Source organism: Pongo pygmaeus, chromosome 20 (assembly GCF_028885625.2).
Source record: "Pongo pygmaeus isolate AG05252 chromosome 20, NHGRI_mPonPyg2-v2.0_pri, whole genome shotgun sequence".
In the NCBI taxonomy this organism is placed as follows: Eukaryota; Metazoa; Chordata; class Mammalia; order Primates; family Hominidae; genus Pongo; species Pongo pygmaeus.
The window spans coordinates 43,361,700-43,378,737 of NC_072393.2; the positions used below are offsets into that span (position 1 = coordinate 43,361,700).

The window sequence follows — 17,038 nt, forward strand, 5'->3', positions numbered from 1 at the left end:
CTGACTATCCAGATCCCTGTTCCCTCTGCTGTGACTAAGGAAAAACTAGACAGCTTGACTTTAGGAGTCTCCTAGTACAGCAGCCCCCACTTACCCACGGTTTCCCTTTCTGTGGTTTCAATTACCTGTGTGGTCAACTGCAGTCCAAAAATAGCAAATGAAAAATTCCAGAAATAAACAATCCATAAGTTTTAAATTGCATGCTGTTCTGAATAGCAGGATGAAATCTCAGGCAGTCCCATTCAATCCTGCCTGGGACTTGAATTCTCCCTCAGTCCAGCCTATCTACACTATATACCCTATCTGCCTGTTAAGTCACTTAGTAGCCATCGCAGTTATCAGATTAACTGTCACAGTATCACTGTGCCTGTGTTCAAGAAACCCTTATTTTATTTAATAATGGTCCCAAAGCACAAGAATAGTAATACTGGCAATTCAGATATGCCACAGAGACGCCACAAAATGCGTTAAGTGAAAAGGTGAAGGTTCTTGACTTAATAAGGAAAGCAATTGTATGCTGAGGTTGCTACAATCTATAGTAAGAATGAATCTTCTCGGGCCGGGTGCAGTGGCTCACGCCTGTAATCCCAGCACTTTGGGAGGTCAAGGTGGGCAGATCACGAGGTCAGGAGTTCAAGACCAGCCTGAATAACATGGTGAAACCCCATCTCTACTAAAAATACAAAAATGAGCTGGGCATGGTGGTGTGCGCCTGTAATCCCAGCTACTCAGGAGGCTGAGGCAGGAGAATCACTGGAACCTGGGAGGCGGAGGTTGCAGTGAGCCGAGATCGCCCACTGCACTCCAGCCTGGGCAGCAGAGTGAGACTCTGTCTCTCTGTCTCAAAAAAAAAAAAAAAAAGAAGAAGAAGAAGAATGAATCTTCTGTGAAATTGTGAAGGAGGAAAGAGAAATTCATGCTAGTTTTGCTGTTGCACCTCAAGTGCACGCAGTATGGCCACAGTGCATGATAGCACTTAGTTATGATGGAAAAAGCATTAAATTTGTAGGTGAGCCACATGAACAGAAACATGTTCCAATTGATGGCAGTCAGGTTTGGTACTATCTGCAATTTCAGATGTCCACTGGGGGCTTGGAATGTATCCCCCATGAATATGTGGGGACTATTATACTAGGAATTGGGTATGTGATAGAAGCACCATGTTCAAGGCCCTTTTCTTGGCCTTCAGTCTACTTTATGGAGAATATGAATTCTGAGGGCCTGATAACATGAGGTGAAGAAGGATCACTGCATCCAGTCAAACTGGGATATGGAGATGGGTACTAAAATGAGCTAATTCACAGTCACTACCATCATTCTCAAATGAGGGCAGTTCAGGTGTGATGCATGTAAATTGAATTAAGAAGGAGAGGGGGAAAAATGCGGTGGCTTTACCTGCATTTTTCCACAGGGTTCCATCCAGTTTAAGGAGACAAAACAGTTGGCCTTGATGGAGTAGTAGAAGCAGACAAAAGGCTTGTTCTGGGGATGGTGAGACTCCTGGTATAGAGTCTCAGGCCAGTCACTCAGTAGAACCACATCATTCTTTGGTTCTTCATCAGTCTGAGAGAGAAGAATGACCTGAGTTAAGAGTTCTGAGTCCCCACTCATTCATTCATTTAAGAAATATTTACTGGCCAGCTGTGGTGGCTTGCACCTGTAATCTCAACACTTTGGGAGGCCAAGGCAAGCAGATAGCTTGAGCCTAGGAGTTCGAGACCAATCTGGGCAACACAGCAAAGCCCCATCTCTACAAAAAATACAAAAATTAGCTGGGCATGGTGGTGCATGACTGTAGTCCCAGCTACTTGGAAAGCTAAGAAAGACAGGAGGATTGCTTGAGCCCAGGAGGTCAGGCCACAGTGAGCCATGACTGTACCACTGCACTCCAGCATGGGTGACACAGCAAGACCCTGTCTCAGTAAGTTAAATAAATAAATAAATATTTACTGAGAGATGAGTGGTCATTTGTTGTTTTTGAGATAACCAACATTTACCCTACTACTGGAAAGCAGCATTGGAGGAGTCATCCCTCCCTCGCCCTCAGTTTGCAACAGAATACATCTGTATCAATCGGTCTCTTCTACACTTTCTCAACCAAGTTTGCATAAAAAAAAGTAAGCACTCATGTCCCAAAGTATCCAATCTACATAATGAATTAATTTCTCTCCTAGTCATCTAGAATGCTGCTAGTTATGAGGCATTGAGAGAAATGAGAAAGTAGCCCCTCAAATCATGTTCTGTGTTCCATGGTTCAGATGAAGAGCCACAGTTGAGAAAGGCTGACAGGTTCTATAAAAGACTCTAAGGGTACAGTGCTGAGCAAAACAGATATGGCTCTGGCTCTTAAGATGAGTCAGAGGGGAAACAGACGTTAAACAAATAACTAACAACTGACTATACAAAACAAGTAAGTGCTTACAAAGGAATACACGGTGGCTCACCCGATCCTGTCTAACACGGTGAAACCCCGTCTCTACTAAAAATACAAAAAATTAGTTGGGTGTGGTGGTGGGCGCCTGTAGTCCCAGCTACTCGGGAGGCTGAGGCAGGAGAATGGTGTGAACCCCAGGAGGCGGAGCCTGCAGTGAGCCTGCAGTGAGCCGAGATCGCTCCACTCTACTCCAGCCTGGGCGACTGCACTCCAGCCTGGGCGACAGCGAGACTCCATTTAAAAAAAAAAAAAAGGAATACAATTCTGTATGAGTATGACAGAGGAACCCAGCAAATATGTATACCTGTCACAGTTGGAACAACTTTTTTAAGTTCCAGCCTACACCAAAAGGACCACTCTTGTTAGAATCGCACACACATGATACAGCACCTTTGGGAAACTCATACTTCGAGTATGTGATAGAATGGCCACCATGTGTGGCAGACTTTGCGGCATGCACTTCTGCTACTATTCTTTCTTTCTTTATTTAGATGGAGTCTTGCTCTGTCGCCCAGGTTGGACTGCAGTGGTGCGATCTTGGCTCACTGCAACTTCTGCCTCCTGGGTTCAAGTGATTCTCCTGCCTCAGCCTCCCGAGTAGCTGGAACTACAGGCGCCCACCACCATGCCCGGATAATTTTTGAATTTTTAGTAGAGACAGGGTTTTGCCATGTTTGTCAGGCTGGCCTCAAACTCCTGACCTCAAGTGATCTGCCCACCTCAGCCTCCCAGAGTGCTGGGATTACAGGCATGAGCCACCGTGCTCGGCATTCTGTCACTATTCTTGTGTGTACTCAAGGGGAATGTGTGCTATTTACAACATGGAGTTAGCTGTGTGTCAGCTCTTCTGGCCATGTGGGGTGTGTGTATATATGTACCTATCAAGGGAGTTACATACCTTGTAATAGGTTACACAGTAGAACATATACAATACATACCACCTTCCAGTGATGTAGCAGATGTCTGTAATTTATGTACCTGAACTCCTCATGCTGATCAGCCAAAACTGAGTTCATGAAGTTTACTTTTGGGGTCACCCTTCTCAGTAGCTACTTGAACTATACTCGCCTCCTGAATAATGCCCCATGGATCTAACTCTGCAAGTTTCTCTGCATCAGAATTTGTGGTCTGACCACCTAAGCTGGAAGATATAATACTAAATCAACCAAAGTATTAAAACAACTTTACTTATAATGTCCATCATACCTGCTTCCTGCATTCACAAAGGATTTGAGACTATACTGAGGCCCTGAGGCCAATATCTGTCTACAACTTAGAATCTCTCTTCTTTCTGTATTTCTTTTTTTTTTCTTTTTCTCTCTCTCTCTTTTTTTTTTTCTTTAGAAACAGTCTTGCTCTGTTGCTGTTGACCTGACTAGAGTGCCATGGTGTGATCATAGTTCACTGTAACATCAAAATGCTGGGCTCAAGCAATCTTTACACCTTAGCCTCTTGAGTAGCTGGGACTATAGTCATGTACCACTACACTTGGATTTTTTATTTTTGTAGAGATGGGGTCTCACTACGCTGCCCACGCTACTCTTGAACTCCTGGGCTCAAGTGATCCTCCTGCCTTGGCCTCCCAAAGTCCTGGGATTACAGGCGTGAGCCACCATGCCCAGCCCTACCTGTATTTCTTATTTTCAGATCTCAAGAGCTTACAGCACCATTGTCATTGCTGATTCAGTAAAGGTAGCAGAGTTGAGTGAAAGGACCCTGGTGTCTGAGCTCCCAACCCCTCATCTCTCTTAATCAGAAAGCTTATTTACATACCTCTTATTCCATTAGTTAATCATATTCCTTTTCTCTTTTCCAGCCTTTATGTACAAACAATTCATTCACTCATTAAACAATATCAATGCTTTGCTATGGAAAAAAACTAAGAATATCTTAAATGAACGCAATGTATCTGCCTGATATTACTGCTACCTACTCTACATCAAACCCTTCTCCTTCCTCTTCCCCCTCCTTCCATCTGAATAAAATTCTGATTTGGTTTAGGGTGATCATGGACCCAGAATCTCTAGCAACATAGAATACTACTATGGTACTCCAAGGCTGGCACGGTCCTGTGGCTCTCTGACCTTCCCTCTTCTATCTTCTATCTACTTGCAATTTGAGGCTGATACCTGGAAGTGCAACGAGTATCTTGTAACCCTAGGATAATAAGCGAACATAATAGAAATGGTGGAAAAGAAAGAAAAAGAATGCAGGTCCTTGACAACACGTAAGACAAAGATGCCTCCTACTTGTTTAATCCATATAAATCCATTTTCTGTTATTGCAGCAGAAAGTGTTCTAACTTACCTAATGCGATCATCTTAATTTAGCAGGGGAAGTTATTGGGGGATGTGGAAGGGCCTTTCCAAAGTTGCCTATGTCTTGCCCATGCCACAGCCTGCCTTGGCAGGAATAATTAGTCCAGGGCCACCATGTGCACAGCTCTCATACACATCACCTTTCTGTCCTTCAGGATCTTATTTATGAGGAACTTCAAGTTCTTCCACTCAGGAATAAGTCTGGATGAAGATGATTTCCTAGTGATATCCCAGCTCTTTATAGACATCTTGGATTACAGAACCTGTGGAAGGTAAAGGTCTCTTAATCAACAACATCTGATGTTAGACCAGAAATTAAGGGAATTGGGAAAGAGGGAAGGGCAGCAAGATAAATTAGAGAAGTACTCCTTTAGAGGCCAGGTGCGGTGGCCCATGCCTGTAATCCCAGCACTTTGGGAGGCCAAGGCAGGTGGATCACTTGAGCCCAGGAATTTGAGACCAGCCTGGCCAACATGGTGAAACCCTGTCTCTACTAAAAACACAAAAATTAGCTTGGCATGGTGACACGTGCCTGTAATCCCAGCTACTCGGGAGGCTGAGGCAGAAGAATGGCTTGAACCTGGGAGGAGGAGGTTGCAGTGGGCCGAGATTGCGCCACTGCACTCCAGCCGTGGCGACAGAGTGAGACTCCATCTCAAAAAAAAAAAAAAAGTGCTCCTTTGGAAACAGGAGAAACTCCTTTGTTTTAAAAAAGATAGGAATGAAAATGAACTACTAGTATTTGCAACAACATAGATGAAACTCAAAAACTTAATACTGAGTACAAGAAAGCAGACAAAACAGCACGTATTGTATGATTCCATCTATATGAAATTCTAGAAAAGAGTCATCTAGGCCGGGCGCAGTGGCTCATGTCTGTAATCCCAGCACTTTGGGGGGCCAAGGCAGGTGGATCACGAGGTCAGGAGTTGGAGACCATCCTGGCCAACATGGTGAAACTCCATCTCTACTAAAAATACAAAAATTAGCCAGGCATGGTGGCGTGTGCCTGTGGTCCCAGCTACTCAGGAGGCTGAGGCAGGAGAATCGCTTGAACCTGGGAGGCGGAGGTTGCAGTGAGCCAAAATCCTGCCACTGCACTCCAGCCTGGGCGACAGAGTGAGACTCTGTCTCAAAAAAAAAAAAAAAAAAAAATGTAATCTAGCCAACGGGGGTAGAAAGTAGATCAGTGGTTACATGGGGCCAAGATTTAGGAGGACTGAGTGGGAAGAGATGAAAGGGAACTTTTTGTAGTCTTGTAATGTTCTGTATCTTGACTGTGGTAGTGGTTACATGGGTATAGAAATTGGTCAAAACTCATCAAAAAAATATGGTATACTTTATTACATGAAAATTATACCTAAATAAATTTGATTTTATTTGTTTGTTTAGAAAGTCTTGCTCTGACACTCAGGCTGGAATGCACTGGAGTTATCAAAGTTCACTGTAACCTGCAACTCCTGGGCTCAAGGGATCCTTCTGCCTTAGCCTCCCAAGTAGCTTGGACTACAGGCACAAGCCATCATGCTCAGCTAATGTTTTATTTTTTGTAGAGATGGGGTCTTGCTATGTTGCCCAGGCTGGTCTCAAACTCCTGCCCTCAAGCAGTTCTCCTGCCTCAGCCTCCCAAAGTGCTGGGATTACAGGTGTGAGCCACCATACTCGGCCTTAATTTCATTTTTAAAAGGGAATAGAGTGACCTGGCACAATGGCTCATGCCTGTAATCCTAACACTTTGGGAGGCTGAAACAGAAGGATCACTTCAGCTCAGAAGTTTGAGACCAGCCTGGGCAACATAATGAGACCTTGTCTCTAAAAAAATTTTCAAAAATTAGCCGGGTGTGGTGGCAAGTACCTGTAGCCCCAGCTACTCGAGTACCTGAGGCAGAAGGATTGCTTGAGCCTGGGAGGTCAAGGCTACAGTGAGTTGTGATCATGGCACCGCACTCCAGCCTGGATGATAAAGCGAGACCTTGTCCTAAAAAAAAAAAGCCGGGCGTGGTGGCTCATGCCTATAATCCCAGCACTTTGAGAGGCCGAGGCGGGTGGATCATGAGGTCAGGAGTTGAAGACCAGCCTGGCCAAGATGGTGAAACCCCGTCTCTACTAAAAATACAAAAATTAGCCGGGTGTGGTGGTGCATGCCTGTAATCCCAGCTACTAGGGAGGCTGAGGCAGGAGAATCGCTTGAACGCAGGAGGTGGAGGTTTCAGTGAGCCAAGATTGCACCACTGCACTCCAGCCTGGGCAACAGAGCAAGACTCCATCTCAAAAAAAAAAAAAAAAAAAAGAAAGAAAGAAAAAGAAAAAAACGCCAGGTGCAGTGGCTCACGCCTGTAATCCCAGCTCTGTAGGAGACCAAGGAGGGTGAATCACGAGGTCAGGGTCAAGAGATCGAGACCATCCTGGCCACCATGGGAAAACCCCGTCTCTACTAAAAATACAAAAAATTAGCTGGTCGTGGTGGTGCACACCTATCCCAGCTACTCGGGAGGCTGAGGCAGGAGGATCGCTTGAACCTGGGAGGCGGAGGTTGCAGTGAGCCAGGATTGCACCACTGCACTCCAGCCTGGCGACACAGCGAGACTCCGTCTCAAAAAACAAACAAAAAAAGAAAAAAGAAAAAGAATAGAGTGAAGTGGGTGCTTTATATAGTCTAGAAACAGAACAAAAAATACATTAAGTAAAGCTTTTAGGTGAGTTTAGGTGAGCCAGCTGTAGCTTAGCTGAAATAATGCAGGGGCCTAGCTCTCTTTATTAGGAATCTAATATTTGTGGACATAATTACATTTATTAACCACCATCCCTCTTTCCTACTGAAGTCCTCATGTATGTAAAAGTCACCCACTTTCCACAAATATTTCCTCACGGCTCATTATATGCCGACTGTGCTGAGAGCTAGAGATGAAGCAGGGAAGGAGAATGAGTATCTGCCTGGATGGGGTTTACTGTCTAGCATAGAAGGCAGACACTGAACAAGTTCATATAGATATCCAATTATGACAAGACGCCAGGCTAAAATAACCTGAAAGCCTCACACTACAAAATCCAAGAAGGGTAAAATAACAAGTACCTGAGCTTCAGGAACCAGAAACTAGGGAAGTAGAGGGTAACCCACAGCAACAAGTGCTGACTACTGTTGTGTCCTGAGAAAGTGTAGTTAGCAGAGCCCATAAAGACCACAAATATCAATGACCATAATGGCTAGTGGCTTGGATAGTATTGCCCTGGTAAAGAGAAGACCCAGGACTCGGGCCAGTGATAGGGAGTTGGAATTAAAACCCTTCCATGAAGCACTGGAATGCTTGACAAAAACAAACCTTGGAGTGAGAGACTTCCACAGACAGAGCTGACTCATGACCAGCTTCCTGAAAGCTTACACTTCTTTAAACTTTTATCCAGGCATACCCCAAATTCACAGGGATACCTTCACATTCTCCAAATGATTCTCTGACATGTCCCTCACTTGGACTGACAAGGGAGAAAAGCAAGAGAGAAGGAGAAACACCACAGAGGACATCAACAATTCTCTCTGGAGAAATCATCATTTTAATTTTTATACCTAAGAGGATAATAATGTAAGAGTCACAAAAAAAATCCTTCACAATCTCTTAGCATGCTCTTCATATGTTATCAAACACCTACTGATCTCAAATAAAACTCCCAGAACACGGAAAGTCAGATTTAACATTCTGTTATATGTGTATATTAAAAATGTTAAGGAAACTACCATAAAGAAAAAAAACAAAAATAGAGGCCGGGCATGGTGGCTCATGCCTGTAATCCCAGCACTTTGGGAGGCTAAGGTGGGCAGATCACCTGAGGTCAGGAGTTCAACACTAGCCTGGCCAACATGGCAAAACCCCATCTCTACTAAAAATCCAAAACTTAGCCAGGCATGGTAGCATGCACCTGTAGTCCCAGCTACTCGGGAGGTTGAGTCAGGAGAATCGCTTGAACCTGGGAGGTGGAGGTTGCAGTGAGCTGAGATCGCTCCAATGCACTCCAGCCTGGGTGACACAGCGAGACTCCATCTAAAAAAAAAAAGAAAGAGAGAAAGAAAGAAAGAAAAAAAAAACAAATAGAATGCATGATTTTACCAGTTGAGGAAAAGGGGTATGAAATAAAGAAAACATTAGAAAACATTAACCAATCCAATATTAGAAATAAAATGAGAAGGAAAAAAGAGGTATGATACATAGAAATGAGGTGATAGAAACAAATCTTTCATTATCTTAATAAATATAGATTAAACTCATCAGATAAAAGAGAGACCAAATTGAATATTTAAATGAATTAAGTACATGCTGTTTATAAGAGAAAAATCTAAAATGTAAGACATAGAAACTTTACAGTATCATGGGCTTCTGTTCCTTAAAATGATCTGAAAGCAATAAGGAGAGTGAAAAAAATCTTTGCAAGCTCAACATTCAGCAAAACAAGGATAAGCATAATCTGTAGACAACAAATTACATGTAAAAGTTGGGAAAAGCAGCTCAGATGACAAACAACTATAGGGAGGAAGTGGAGACAAGAAACTATGGAAAGAAATTTGAGCAAAAAGAAAGACAAACAGAAGCAGATATAAGAAAACATCTGTGGTGGCTCACACCTTTAATCCCAGCACTTTGGGAGGCCAAGGCGGGTGGATCATGAGGTCAGGAGATCAAGACCATCCTGGCCAACATGGTGAAACTTTGTCTCTACTAAAAATACAAAAATTAGCTGGGTGTGGCAGTGTGTGCCTGTAGTCCCAGCTATTCAAGAGGCTGAGGCAGGAAAATTGCTTGAACCCGGGAGATGGAGGTTGCAGTGAGCTGAGATCGTGCCACCGTACTCCAGCCTGGGCAACAAAGCGAGACTTCATCTTAACAACAACAACAACAAAAAAAAAAAAAAAAAAAGAAAGAAAAGAAAAAGCAGAGGAAAAGAAAACACCTGGAAAATTAAATTTCCTACAGGTGAGGAGTCCACCGTCAGATAGGGATCTATACCTCTTGTTTGCAACTACACTGTAAGAAACTGGAAAGCAAAAACAGAGGAGACAGAGTGGATCAGTCTCCTACAAAAGCCATATGTGAGGCAGAAGGAACCTCTTAAAAGAAAAACTCATCCAGGAAAACCCAACTTAGGCAATGTTCTGCAAGAAAAAAGGGACTAGCTACATTAACCCAAAACTACAAAACGAACTCTGAAGGAAAGAGTGACAAAATAAACTAACATATGAAGAGCTTTCACTGGAAAACTGCCTCAATGGATCTAATAAAAATTATAACTAGGCCAGGTGTGGTGGCTTTTGCTTATAATCTCAGCACTTCAGGAGGCTGAGGTGAGAAGATTGCTTGAGCCCAGGAGTTCAAGACCAGCCTGGGCAACATAGTGAGATCCCATCTCTACAAAAAATAAAAAACTAGCCGGGAGTGGTGGCACACTACTGTAGTCTCAGCTACTCAGGAGGTTGAGGTGGGAAGATTGCTTGAGCCCTGGAGGTTGAGGCTGCAGTGAGCTATGATCTCACCACTGCACTCCAGCCTGGACAATAGAGTGAGACACTGTCTCAAAAACAAAAAAAATTATAACCAAATATTTTGCCATGAATGAAAAAAAGAACTTGATGCAATTGCCTCTATGACGGAAGACCACAAAGCAAAAATACAAAAATCCAGGGAAGAGATGCTGAAAGAACAGGGTAAGAACAAATAGAGAGGAGGCAGAAATCAAAGAAAAATCAAGTATCACAAGCATAAGGACAAAAGTTGAAAGAACACAAGGGAGAAAAATCCAGTGAAGAACCTAGAGGACAAAAATGGGAAAAGCAGGCCAGGTGTTGTGGCTCACACCTGTAATCCCAGCACTTTGGGAGGCCGAAGCGAGAGGATCACTTGAGGTCAGGAGTTCGAGACCAGCCTGGCCAGCATGGAGAAACCCCGTCTCTACTAAGAAACACAAAAATTAGCTGGGCGTGGTGGTTTGTGCCTGTAATCTCAGCTACTTGGGAGGATGAGGCAGGAGAATCGCTTGAACCCAGGAGGCAGAGGTTGCAGTGACCTGAGATGGGACCACTGCACTCCAACCTGGGTGACAGAACAAGATTCAGTCTCAAAATGAAAAAACTAACAAACAAAAAAACAAACAACACCAAAAAATACAGAAAGAATTACTTAGAATTTGTAGTTTCAACAAATGTTGCTGGGACAACTGAATATCTACATGCAACATAATAAATTTGGACTTCTACCTCAAACCATTAAAAAAATTAGCACAAAATAGATCAAATACCTAAATATAAGAACTAAAACCAGGAATCTTTGTCACTTTGGACTAGGCAACGGTTTCGTAGACATGACAAACCATAAGCAACTAAAAAAAAAACTGGACTTCATCAAAATTAAAAACTTTTGTGCACTAAAGGACACTATTAAAAAAACTGAAAGATTTCACACAGGTCCAATATTTGCTGAAAAAGGAAAAAAAAAAAAAGTGAAAAGACAACCCACAGAATGATAGAAAATATTTGTAAATCATGTATCTAATACGGGCCTAGTATCCTGAATATATAAAAAACTGTTACAACTGAACTACAAAAAGGCAAATAACCCAATTAAAAATTGGACAAAGGATTTGAATAGAAATTACTACAAATAAGATATATACAGGCTGGGTGAGGTGGCTCATGCCTATAATCCCAGCACTTTAGGAGGCCAAGGCAGGCAGATCACCTGAGGTCAGGAGTTTGAGATCAGCCTGGTCAACATGGCGAAACCCTGTCTCTACTAAAAATACGAAAATGAGCCAGGCGTGGTGGCATGCACCTGTACTCCCCGCTATTCGGGAGGCTAAGGCAGGAGAATCCTTTGAACCTGGGAGGCGGAGGTTGCAGTGAGCTGAAATCGTGCCACTGCACTCTAGCCTGGGCGACAGAGCCAGACTTCGTCTCCAAATATATATGTGTGTGTGTGTGTGTGTATGTGTATACAAATGGCTAAGAGCCACATGAAAAGATGCTCAACATCACTGGTTATTAGGGAAATGCAAAGCAAAACCTCAGTAAGATACTTCACATCTACCAAGATGGCTTTAATTTTTTTTAATGGAAAATAACAAGTGTTGGCAAGGAAATGGAGAAATTGGTACCCTCTGACATTGCTTGTGGGAATGTCAGATGGTGCAGTGGCTGTGGAAAACAGTATAGTCAATTGTTTTAATTTAATGTTGTCTTGGTATCAATTTTAAATACAAGTGTAACTTTCTCATACAAGAAACAGGAATCAGTCACCCTGTTCAGTTCCATACCACACCCAAAGGACTCAGGACGGTGGCCAGAGATAAGAACTTAGAGGCATCTTTCCCACCTAGAAGACTGGGCTCCCTGCTTTTCCACAGCTTCCTTTAAAAGAATTTGTCAGCTGGGAGCACTGACTCACACCTGTAATCCCAGCACACTGGGAGGCCGAGGTGGGTGGATCATTTGACGTCAGGAGTTTGAGACCAACCTGGCCAACATGGTGAAACCCTGTCTCTACTAAAAATACAAAAAATTAGCTGGACATGGTGGCGGGCACCTGTAATCCCAGCTACTTGGGAAGCTGAGGCAGGAGAATCTCTTGAACCTAGGAGGCAGAGGTTGCAGTGAGCCAAGATTGTACCACTGCACTCCAGCCTGGGCGACAGAGTAAGACTCTGTCTCAAAAAATTAAATAATATTTTTTATTATATTAAATAAATAATAATAATAAATAATAAACCAAATAAAAGAATTTGCCTATGGGCCAGGCACGATGGCTCATGCCTGTAATCCCAGCACTTTGGAGGGCCAAGGTGGGTGGATCACTTGAGGTCAGGAGTTCAAGACCAGCCTGGCCAACATGGCGAAACCCCGGCTCTACTAAAAATACAAAAATTAGCCAGGCATGTTGGTGCACGCCTGTAGTCTCAGCTACTTGGGAGGCTGAGGCAGGAGAATTGCTTGAACCCAGGAGACAGAGGTTGCAGTGAGCCGGGATCAGACAGAACAAAACTCCATCTCTAAATAAATAAATAAGCCTGTGAACTTAAAGTGATCCACACCGTATTCCCTTATATATACTGCCAGTTTCTTCTCTCTGGCCACCTGACTCTTCATTCCTGCCTTGCATGTTCCAAGGACATCTGGACTGCCTTCCAGACTCATTGTGCCTTCCCTGCCCAGGATCTCTAAGTAAAAAAATCTTTGAACCTGTTTTCTATTGTGGTAATGTGTTGGATTTGCGCCTTCCATCTAAAAAACTAGGGGCTGCCTCAGGCCGGGTTTCCCCAAGGATGCGAGAGGGAACATAACACTGGGCTCCCGGTGTCAGAGCTGGGACATGGGTCAGACAAGAGCCACAAGGACATCTGCCAGTATAAACAAGTTTTCCTGGTCATGGGTGGGACTGAGAGTCAGGATGTCTACCAGGTAAAAGAAGTATTCTAGGCCAGGTATAGTGGCTCACACCTGTAATCCCAGCGCTTTGGGAGACCGAGGTGGGAGGATCTCATGAGTCTGGGAATTTGAGACCAGCCTAGACAACATAGTGAGACATCATCTCAAAAAAAAAAAAAAAAAGTATTCTGTGAAAGTCACACTGTAAACACCCATATCCAGCTCTCCTTCATTTCCCATTAGGTTTAGGATTGCTAGCTGCTCTGGTAATGGAACCCCATTTTTTTTTTTTTTTTTTTTTTGAGATAGAGTCTTGCTCTTTCGCCCAGGCTGGAGTGCAGTGGCACTATCTCAGCTCACTGCAACCTCTGCCTCCCAGGTTCAAGTGATTCTCCTGGCTCAGCCTCCAGAGTAGCTGGGACTACAGGGGTGTGCCATCACGTCCGGCTAATTTTTGAATTTTAAGTAGAGACGGGGTTTCACCATGTTGGCCAGGCTGGTCTCAAACTCCTGACCTCAAGTGATCCAACCACCTCAGCCTCAAAAAATGCTGGGATTACAGGCGTGAGCCACCTTGATTTTTTTATTATTAAGTTCAACATACATTAGATTACTCTGTAAAACTGCTATAAAAGTTCCTAAATGCTTACTCTGAATTTCTGTACTTATCTTGTGGGGGAGAAGGACAAATAGCTCCCAGCTGACACCAGTGTGCTAATGGAGGACCTCCTTTGGGATTCCTATCCCTAGCTGAACAATTCCAGCCCTTTCTTTTCCACCTAGCGAGAGTCACTACTTCTTTTTCTTCTTTTATCTTACTAAATTTCTACCATAAGTAAAGCTTATTTATTTTATTATTATTTTTAGATGGATTCTCACTCTGTCACCCAGGCTGGAGTGCAGTGGTACAATCTTGGCTCACTGCAACCTCTGCCTCCTGGGTTCAAGCAATTCTCCTGCCTCGGCTTCCTGAGTAGCTGGGATTACAGGTATGCACCACCATGGCTGGCTAATTTTTGTATTTTTAGTAGAGACAGGGTTTCACCATGTTGGCCAGGCTGGTCTGGAACTCCTGACCTCAGGTGATCCACCTGCCTCAGCTTCCCAAAGTGTTGGGATTACAGCTGTGAGCCACCACACCCAGCCTACCATAAGTAAAGTTTAAACTTTCCAAAATCCTGCATACAACTCTCAAGTACATGCAAGGGAAAACCAAGTGGCCCCTGCAAAGAAGGATTTTTTAAAATGAGAAAGTTAAACATATTTAAAAGTCAAGGGGAAGAAGCCACTAAGAAGGGAGAGTGAAAGTACAGGAAAGAGAGAGTGGGCTGCTACAGCAAGCTGATGTGTGAAGGGAAATAAGAGTTAGATCCCACAATCTCAGAGCCTTCCCAAAATTTCCTCTGGTAATTTACGACTAGGAGCTCTAACTGGGAAAATGGGGGTTTCCTGACACTTCTAAATCTTAGACTAAGACTTCATTCCATTAAATTTTTGGTGAGAGTGAGATATTTCACTTTTAACCCTTCTTGACCTCAGAGAAATTCCCTTTTCTTTTTCCCTACTAAAGCATTTAGAAAAAGAGAGGCTGGGTGCAGTGGCTCATGCCTGTAATCCCAGCAGTTTTGGAGGCCAAGGCGGATGGATCATCTGAGGTCAGGAATTCATGACCAGCCTGGCCAACACAGCAAAACCCCATCTCTTCTAAAAGTACAAAAATTAGCATGCACCTGTAATCCCAGCTATTTGAGAGGCTGAGGCAGGAGAATCGCTTGAACCTTGGAGGCAGAGGTTGCTGTGAGCCGAGATCGCGCCACTGCACTCCAGCCTGGGCGACAGTGAGACTTTGTCTAAAAAAAAAAAAGAAAAGAAAAAGACAGTGAGATAATGAAATAAAAATGCATTATAATTTTAAAATGCAGTATGAATGCACGGTGCTATTAAGTATGAGAGAAGTGAGGGGCACGCTGAAATCAAGGGAGAATAAGAGAGATGGAACAGAAACTTTAGAGTCAAATAGACTTACGTTTAAAAAGCTAGATTCTCCCCTTCAACTTTTTTTTCCTTTGGACTTCTCAGATTGAACAAAGTTTTATCTCATCTATGGCAGATGTCTTAATGAGGTCAGTGGGACCAATGCCACTCAATATACATTCGCCCCATGGGGAAAACCTGTTACTAACATCATACAAACATCATAGGCTTCCCCTCTGACTCTCCATTGCCTCCTGGCTCACACACAGAGGATTACATGCACTAGTTCTAGAAGAGACAGACTCCAGCTACAATTTCCCCCAGAAAGAGTGTCACTGGCTCCAACATCACAATGCCTCGGACTCCCCCAGCCCCTCCCCTATATGTCCAGTGAAAGCAGCAACATGAAGAGCATGAAAATCCCCACATGAATGTGCCAAGCGCTGGGAGGCAGGGGAAATCTGGTAGTTTGTGATAGTGGAAAGGGGTCACTACATTGCGGTGGGATGGTGAGATTTAAACTGTCCTTTTATGACAGAGTGACTTTCTGAGGGCTGGCCATTTGAGATCCTACAGCCGGATGAGTAGAGACACTAATATATTGTGAGGGAGGGCAGGGAGTGTGACCCTTTTATCTAAATAAACTTTATTGTGTGCTTACACGTGCCAGACACTGCTCTAGGAACTGTTCATGCCTTGTCTCCAAACAATGCCTTAATCAGGGCTGCCAGATAAAATAGTTACATTTGAACTTGATGCCCGGTTACATTTGAATTTCAGTGAACAATATTTGGCAGATATATGCTAAAAAATTCTGTTTTCTTTCTTTTTTTTTTTTGTTTTGTTTTGTTTTGTTTTTTGAGATGGAGTTTTGCTTTTGTTGCCCAGGCTAGAGTGCAATGGCGCAATGGCAGCTCACCTCAACCTCTGCCTTCTGGGTTCAAACGATTCTCTTGCCTCAGCCTCCCGAGTATCTGGGATTACAGGCGCCGGCCACTACGCCCAGCTAATTTTTGTATTTTTAGTAAAGACGGGGTTTCTCCATGTTGGTCAGGCTGGTCCCGAACTCCTGATCTCAGGTGATCCGCCCGCCTCGGCCTCCCAAAGTGCTGGGATTACAGGCGGGAGCCACCGCGCCCGGCCCTTGTTTTCTTTTTTTAGCTGACATCCAAACTTAATTGGGTGTCCTCCATTTTAATTTGCTAAATAAAATGTAGCAACACTACTTAAAGCTACTATCATTCCCCTTCCTCCAGGTGAGGAAATGCCCCACCACACAGCCAGAATGTGGCAGGGCCAAGAGTCAGACTCCAGACATGTTCTGAGCCATTATGCCATTGTCCCGCCTGGCCGTGCTGGGATGTGCGTAGGACGCTGTGGCCTTTGTGACAGAGGCCCTGCATCAGCGGTTTGCAAGCATGGCCGGCTCTTTATGGTTCTACGGGGTCCCCATGCAGCCCTTCATAAAGGCAACGCTTGAGTTCCACCAGGCCGGAAGAAGCCATGAAACAAAAGCTATGAGAAGGCCGGGCGCGGTGGCTCACGTCTGTAATCCCAGCACTTTGGGAGGCCGAGGCGGGCGGATCACCTGAGGTCAGGAGTTCAAGACCAGCCTGGCCAACATGGCGAAACCCCTTCTCTACTACAAAAATTAGCCAGGCATGGTGGCGCGTGCCTGTCATCCAAGCCACAAAGTAGGCTGAGGCAGGAGAATCGCTTGAACCCGGGAGGCGGAGGCTGCAGTGAGCCGAGATCGCACCACTGCATTCCAGCCTGGGCAACAGAGGCGACTCTGTCTCAAAAGTAAAACATACACACACACACACACACACACACACACACCCCTGGGCAACAGAGGCGACTCTGTCTCAAAAATAAAATACACACACACACACACGGAAAACACGGCCC

General features: G+C 44.1%; 1 protein-coding gene across 4 annotated transcripts in view; it reads right to left on the minus strand.

Moving 5' to 3' along the window:
* Nucleotides 1-16,417, minus strand: part of LOC129019602 (WD repeat-containing protein 87-like) — a 29,829-nt gene extending 13,412 nt beyond the window's left edge. For 2 of the 4 annotated variants that reach the window (XM_054462528.2, XM_054462525.2), the window contains exons 1-4: nt 15,180-15,728; nt 14,884-15,003; nt 4,893-5,015; nt 1,396-1,563 (exon numbers count right to left, since the gene is read on the minus strand). In XM_054462528.2, the coding sequence (XP_054318503.2) occupies nt 1,396-1,563; nt 4,893-5,000 (276 nt within the window). In that variant the 5' untranslated portion in view covers nt 5,001-5,015; nt 14,884-15,003; nt 15,180-15,728. Of the gene's footprint in view, nt 1-1,395; nt 1,564-4,892; nt 5,016-14,883; nt 15,004-15,179; nt 15,729-16,046 lie in introns of those variants that run through there. The other 2 variants (XM_054462527.2, XM_054462526.2) reach the window with 2 other exon arrangements.
* Nucleotides 16,418-17,038: the final 621 nt, after the last annotated feature.